Source organism: Eutrema salsugineum, unplaced genomic scaffold, assembly GCF_000478725.1.
Source record: "Eutrema salsugineum unplaced genomic scaffold, Eutsalg1_0 scaffold_15, whole genome shotgun sequence".
NCBI classification, from domain to species: domain Eukaryota; kingdom Viridiplantae; phylum Streptophyta; class Magnoliopsida; order Brassicales; family Brassicaceae; genus Eutrema; species Eutrema salsugineum.
The window spans coordinates 6,393,183-6,400,603 of record NW_006256867.1 but is presented as its reverse complement, the minus strand read 5'-3'; the positions used below and the strand labels follow the sequence as shown (position 1 = coordinate 6,400,603).

The 7,421-nt window shown below is 47.4% G+C and overlaps 1 protein-coding gene across 1 annotated transcript; it reads right to left on the bottom strand.

The window, feature by feature from the left end:
- Positions 1-446: 446 nt before the first annotated feature.
- Positions 447-2,974, bottom strand: LOC112088094 (uncharacterized protein At3g60930, chloroplastic-like). Its single transcript, XM_024158249.1, has 6 exons — positions 2,899-2,974; positions 2,074-2,797; positions 1,958-2,025; positions 1,255-1,823; positions 961-1,182; positions 447-917 (listed from the first exon to the last, which is right to left on the bottom strand). Exons 1-6 carry the CDS (start codon positions 2,972-2,974, stop codon positions 447-449), a joined length of 2,130 nt encoding a protein of 709 aa, XP_024014017.1.
- Between the last annotated feature and the right edge of the window lie 4,447 nt (positions 2,975-7,421).

Here is a 7,421-nt window from a genome sequence, read left to right as displayed (position 1 = left end):
CGGCTCAGCATTGCCAGCAAAAATTTGCCTCGACATTATCACTTAAAAACTTTCCAGCATCACCAAAAAGATGTTCCACAAAACTAACTCCCAGCTCGGGATTAAGAATCCAAACAAGATCCTTAAACGACTCAACCCTTAGGCCGTATTTCTATCGATTTCGAAGAATTCGGCTAAGGAAGCAATCAAAATCATTCTCGACACAGCAATTTTTATCCTCGACAATTTTCTCTAAGCCAACGGTTTTCACAGATATTTGCACAGATCGTTTAAAATAAGTGCATCAAATCCTAAAACGAATAAAGAAAAGAGAATATACCCATAAGCAAAAATAAATGTCAGGTGGATAAAGCCGTCCAGGCACCGGTTACATAAAAAGTTCAAAAAGCAGATAAAAATCCTAAGTACAGAAGCATGAAAGACAAAACAGGGAAAAGCAGAGAGTATCAGGCCGCGGACTGCGTTTCACGCTCGGCAAGGAGGTTCGAGAAGACCGGCGTACCCGCGTTCGATCCGTTCGGATCTACGACGCTTAAGTTGGCCGCTGTCTCTTCGAGCGGCTCGTTACCAAGGCTGGTGTCGACCGAGTCCGGCGATACGGGTGAGAAAACCAGCTCGCCTCGGATCTCGGAGGTAATAAGCTCATACACGTCGTCGTCGGCATATTCGCTCTCCCAGCTCTTTAGCTGCGCCTCCTCATCATCGAGCGTCGGGGCGTCTGGTTTCTTCAGGACGGCAATCATCGCAAGGTTTCCCTTGATTTGCCCCAGATCGTTCTCGTCATTTTTGGCCTTCTCGAGCTTGGCCAAACCCTCCTCCACCTTGGCGAGCTGAAACTTCTCCGTAAGCTCTCGCCTTGCCTCCTTTTCGCCCGCTTGACCTTGGCATCGAACAAGGCGTCCTTGGCCTCGATACGCCTCTTCAGCATCGCCACCTCGAGGCGAATGACCAGGCAGAGACCTTGTCAACATTGGCACGCAGAACGATCTTCTCCTCTTCCAGCTTGGATGCCCTGGCCACCGACTCATCCAGTTTCTCTTTTGCCGCTGCGGTTTTGTTCTGAGCCTCTTCCAGCTTCGCCTTTGACGCCGCGGTCTCATTTCGGGCCTCGGCCAAGCGACGTTCGACCTTAGACAAGTCCGCCTCGTACTCGGCCATCAGGTCGTTAATGGCCGCGACAAACTGCAAAGAACAAACTCGCGTTAAACACTTAGTAAAAATTTGCGAAAATAAAGGAAAGCAAATAGAACGTACCTTGGTACCGGGCTGTGCCATCGCGCCGTACGACCTCGGCCTGCTCAACTTCTCCAGAGGAGGAAGACGCGTGTTCGTGTTATTTACATGCGAGAACATGACGGCAGAGGCGTCGGGGTCGTCGACGACCAACTTGCGCGCGGCGGGGTCCCCGGGCGTCGGCTTCCGCCTCTTCTTGGACGGCTCGTCCTTCTGAACAGCAACGCCCTTCCCCTTGTCAGCGGCCGAACGTTTTCGGCTCGGGTCATGTTTCTGAACGACTGAAGTCGGGGGCCTCGTCGACTTCAGGAGGGCTAAAATGGCGGAGTTCGAAGGTTTTGCTCCGCACCGCTGAATCGTCCCCTGATGCCTCGGGAATAATTTCGCCCAGTTCCACCTCGGGCGCTGCATCTCTCTCGACCGCCTCAGCAGTGTTGCCTTCTGCGGCTCGGACCATTTCGTCTCCTTCCCGGGTCGGCGGGTCGGGTTCAGGGATGGCCTCGGTTTGCGCTGGAACCGCCTCGGTCTGCTCTTGAGCCGCCTCGGCAGCTTGTCTCGCGGCCTCTTCTTCCTCGCGCCTCTTCCTTTCTCTGAGAGCGATTATCACCATTTTCTCTCGAGAATCTCTTGAAGAACTGGAGGACGAAGAGCTGACGGGGACTCCGGCAAGGATGGCTCGCGCTTTTTCCACTCTTTCGAGGGTGAAATTCTTCCTCCAATTAACCTTCCGCGCCGAAATAGAGTCTCAGACAGTAAAGAGGTCGTCGGGAATCGGGGGAAGAAAGCACTGAACTGCAAAACAAAGCAAAAAAGAAAATTTTCAGTAAGGGAAGAGGATACCAAAAAACTGTTCCGAGCCGAGGCAAAGCTTCGGGTCGGCTACCAAGTGGTCCCCAAGCGGTCTTGGTTCTTTGAACGTAATCCTCGCCGACCGACGCCTCGTTCACCGAGACGTAGAAGAAGCTTTCAGTCCAAAACTGATCCTTGCTGGGAAAACCGCCGATGACCCATCGCTTCGCCTTGTTGGAAATATAGAATTTATTTCCTTTCGGAGCTTTCCTGATTTCCAGCAAGTTTAGCAGGTGATTCAGCTCGATATCATGTCCGCATTCGAAGCTTCGAACTAAGATGCCAATCATATGCCGTAATCCCCTCAGCATGATTTGCCCAATCGAGATCCCGTGTTTCCAGAGATATTCAAGGATCACTCCGAAGAACGCCTCGTACAGAGTGAAATGATTCTCTGGAGGCTTGTCGGCTCGGTCGCTCTTCTCTGGAACGACGAACTCCACCGCCTCGGATATCCCGAAGCGATGCCTCAACGCCTCGAGCGACTCAAGGGAGCAAAGCGTAGAGCCAGGCGGGTCAGGTTTTTGTCTCTTAACTCGTGGCCCTCGCCCAGATGTGGAAGCGCCTCGGGACGCCATGAGACGTTCCAATTCACGTTTCGCCTCGAAAAGGTCAAAGGGAAATGCCTCCTCCTCGGCCTTAAGTGCGGCGCGATTAATGTCTTCATCAGGAACGGGACCCTGGGGACGGCTCGTCGAAACCGACGGCTCGTCATCTGGGAGCCGACATCTGACGGATTTGCATGATTTGACGCCTCGTCAGATGAACGATTGGAGGGGCTCGGCGAAACAGACGCCTCGGAGGATTCTGTCGTACCTCTCGCCTCAGCATCTACGCGGCTCGGCTCGTAACGAAAAAGTGAATCCAACGAATCGTCGGAGCGGCTCGACATAATTTACGACTTATACAAGAGTTACAGCACGACTCGGCGAGCCTCTGCCGGAAAAAGATCTGGAACGGCGGACACCTCGGAAACCCTAGCCGGAAAATAAATAAACTAGAGAGAGAAAGAAGAGAGAAGGGAGAGCTACCTTTAGTAAAAACGAGTGAGTCTGAAGATAATGAGGAAGAATGAAGGAGCTCACCCATTTATAGGAAAACCGAAGCGCGTGAATTCCGCGTAAACCTCGGAAACCGTCCAAACAGCGCGTGGGATCCGCAGTGAAATGGCTAGACCGAACTGCGTCGGTCACACGCGCCAATAGATCAGGAATTTTCTCTTAGAAGACCAACAGTTGGGATACCCAAGTTTTCAGCAGGTATCTTACCAAAGTAAACGCCTCGTTGTTAACGAAACGGCTCGGCATGAACTTTCTCTCGAAACGCCTCATCGTTAACAAAACGGCTCGGCACGAACTTTCTCTCGAAACGCCTTGTCTTTAAAGAAACGGCTCAGCATTAACTCTTTCTCTATTGAAACGCCTCGTTGTTAACGAAACGGCTCGGCATTAACTCTTTCTCTCTCAAAACGCCTCGTCGTTAAAGAAACGGCTCGGCATTAACTCTTTCTCTCTTGAAACGCCTCATCGTTAACGAAACGGCTCGGCATTAACTCTTTCTCTCGAAACGCCTCGTCGTTAACGAAACAGCTCGGCACAAACTTTCTCTCAAAACGCCTCGCCATTTATTCGGCTCGGCATAACCTTCTCAAATCGCCTCGCCTCGGCTCATCATTACTAAACGAAATCGCCTCGTCTTTAACTTGCCTCGACATCTTTGGTACCCTTTCGAAACACCTCGGCACCCTCGGCACTCGTTGGGAACGCCTCGACGTCTTCATTCCCAAAACACCTCATCTGGGCTTACATCATAACAGCTTGACTCGATGGTTTATCCTACGGTCAGGAGTAATGGACCTCGTCACTCTCACCTCCGAAACTGACGAGCTGGGGGGCTAACTGTTGGGGTCGGTTTTCACCCCAAGCAGATAAAACCATCTCAAAATGACTAAGTATGGAAAAAAGACAAGTGGGAGAGCCGTTCTCACCAAAGACAAGTGGGAGAGCCGTTCTCACCAAAGACAAGTGGGAGAGCCGTTCTCACCAAGACAAGTGGGAGAGCCGTTCCCACCAAGACAAGTGGGAGAGCCGCGATCACCAAGTGGGAGAGCCGTGAAGATAGACCAGTAGGGAGAGCCGTGAAGAAAGGTAGATGGACCGAGCCGTATCGTAAGAAATGGGCCGAGCCCCTCTCCAACATGCCTGGGCCGAGCCGCGCCTCGGTGAGGTGGACCGGATCATGTCTCGACTAAAATGGCAAGTGGGCCGAGCCGTGGAGAAGTTAGATGGGCCGAGCCGTGGAAAAGTTCAGATGGGCTGAACCAAGGCTTTGAGAGACGAAGCCAATAAAAACCCTAGGCGAAATACAAAGGCGGTGAGCCGCACGAGGCGATAAGGAAATATTCCGAAAATCTCTCCCGAGATTCTCGGCTAGGCGGTTCTGAGAATTAGTATAAATAGATGATGTATACAATTCATTCTGTAACTTTTGCAACCCTAAGCAATAAGAGCTAAACTCTTTTACAGCAAGAAAAGCTTTCTTTCGATCTTACTGTTTTTTACGATAAACCCTAGAAGTTTCCGATCCCTTAGTTTTCCTTAAACAAATTTCTGGTTGTGCGAGTTTTGGCTCACACACCGCTTTTCATTGGTTCATCAATGCTTAATTATCATTGGCCGAATTTCTGTTTCTAATTTTCTTCTATAGAAAATTACAAGGGCTACTTCGATATTTTCAAGTTCATTAAAAGGTGAGGGACCCGCGAGAGGTACGAGAGAATGAAGAGGTATATGTCTGAATAAATAATTCCTCAAAGGAGTGTTTCAGGTTATTCCTCCGCTTTTAAGCAGCCTCTCTCTCCTCTCTCCTTTCTCTCTAGTTCTTCCTTTTTCTAAGCCTCCTTGCCTCTCCGGTGGTTTGCTTCGCCGGAAAGGGCTTTCTCTTTTTCTTTTTTTCTTTTTCTCTTTTGGCATGTGCTTCATCCTCGGTTTTGTGCTTCACCTTCCCTGAGTTGATGGCAGATCTGGATTTTTTTGGCGTTGCTGCAGCGGTTCGGCATGAGATTAGTGGCGGTGGTGCTTTGCGGATCTCTGATCTGATGAGGACAAGATCGGGTGAAGCTTCTCAAGCACCGCTGTCGTATCTCGGTCGATCTCTCCTCTCGTGTTCCCTAAGGGTGTTCCTGACGGCGGCTGTAGCGAGAGTGTTGAGTTTAGATGTGGCGGTTTGGGTTGGAAGCTTGAACTATTGGAAACTCATGAGTAAGACTGTTTGTTAGAGGGCACAAATGGGTTCATGAAAGGAGCTTTTCTAATGGGGCCTGAACACGGCGACGGAGGTTTCTCGAGGATCGCTAGGCGTGGTATGGACTCTCCTCCCACTGGCGGTCTTTTGGATTTGCTCTGGATCAGTTTTCTCCTCCATCCAAAACTTTTCTTGCTTTTTCTTCTCCTGGATCTTTTATTCCAGTTTCAGGTCTTCCCGGTGGTTCGATTTCTCCTTGGCGAAATGTGACAGCGACTGTGAATGAGTTGTTTTCGCTTAGGGTTTGAGTGTTTCCGGTTTAAGTTGGTTTTATAGATTTTTTGGTTAAAAATTTAGATCTAAATCGGGTCTGTTTGACTTTATTGGGTCTTGTTTAATTTCTTTTTTTATTTCTTTAATTTTGGGCTTAGCTCACATGCTCTTATAATTTTCAAAAAACTAAAAATCTATAAAAATGGAAACCCTTTGTAAAAAAAATAAAAAAATTTCTGCCTAAAAGACTACGCTGAAATCAAAAGTGACACTTAATTTGAAACAATTAAAATCAATGCTAAAACAACCTATAATTATCCGCTATAGAAACTATTCTCCATGTGCTAAGAGATTGTCCAGCGATGTCCGGGATTTGGGAGCGTTTCGTGTCGCCAAGAAAGAAGGAATTGTTCTTTAAGCAAACTTTATGGGAATGGATATTTACCAATTTGGGGGATATGAGTTTGCAAATGGAGATCCCGTGGGCAGTAACTTTCGGAATGGGAGTTTGGTGGGGATGGAAGTGGTGATGTTGGAATGTGTTTGGTGAGAGTTTTAAATGCAGGGACCGCATACGTTTTATTGAGGATAAAGCGAAGGAGGTTTATCACGCTCATGTGGTGGCGGGTAGAGGTCCGAAGGAGGTACTCACGGTGGAGAAGCAGATTGCTTGGAGTCCTCCGAACGCGGGCTGGTTGAAGCTGAGCACGGATGGGGCGTCTCGGGGCAATCCAGGTTTGGCATGTGCGGGAGGTGCCCTCCGTGATGAGCATGGTTTGTGGTGTGGCGGGTTTGCACTTAACATAGGGATATGTTCGGCTCCAATGGCGGAATTATGGGGTGTTTATTATGGCTTATACATAGCATGGGAGCGTCGAGCTAGTAGAGTGGAGCTTGAAGTGGATTCGCAAGTGGTGGTTGGTTATCTTACGACAGGGATAGGTGATACTCATCCGCTGTCATTCCTAGTACGTCTGTGCTATGGCTTGTTGATGAAGGACTGGACAGTCCGTATTTCACATGTGTATAGGGAGGCCAATCGTCTAGCCGATGGATTGGCAAACTATTCATTTTCCATGCCTTTAGGTTTTCAGTTTTTTTATTCTTGTCCGGATTGTGTTAATTCAATTATGGTAGACGATGCGAATGGTTTTACGAGACCCCGCAATGTGAGATTGTAATTTTTTATTTTATGAATAAATTTGGGGGAGACATTGTCTTCCCCTCTCCGACCGAAAAAAAATTTCTTATAATTTGTTCAGTTTTTTTAAAAACGACCTATAAAGTGAAATAGAAAAGACACATATTAGATCAAACAAAAATCATATATAATATTTTTGTTATAATACTTTGAATCGTTGATACAATACAATCAATTTAAACCATTGGTTACGAACTTTTACCCAGAAAATGGTGAAATAGGTCCAACTTCATTAGAACATCTATTCCATATTTCATTTGTTTTGAAAATTCTTTTGGAAATAAAGCGTTTGAAAAAACAACTTCATCCATTCAATATTCATCCATTGAATGTGACATTCCTTGCCAGCTTTCTCTATCATGTATCATCAGATCCAGTCTAATAATTTGAAAAGCTTTAGAGCAAAAACAATTTAGACCCATAAATAGATCTAATGAAGACCTATAAATAGACCCAAAAAAAAATTAAATCCATAAAATAGACTCAATAATCTTAAAAAACAATATCATAAAAATTTTAGATTCATGGGCCGTCACACTTCTGCTTTACCCACTTGGGCCGAGCCTGTGTATCATCTAACAACAATCCTACGAAGCATCTTTGTTACGAAGAATCTCTGCCC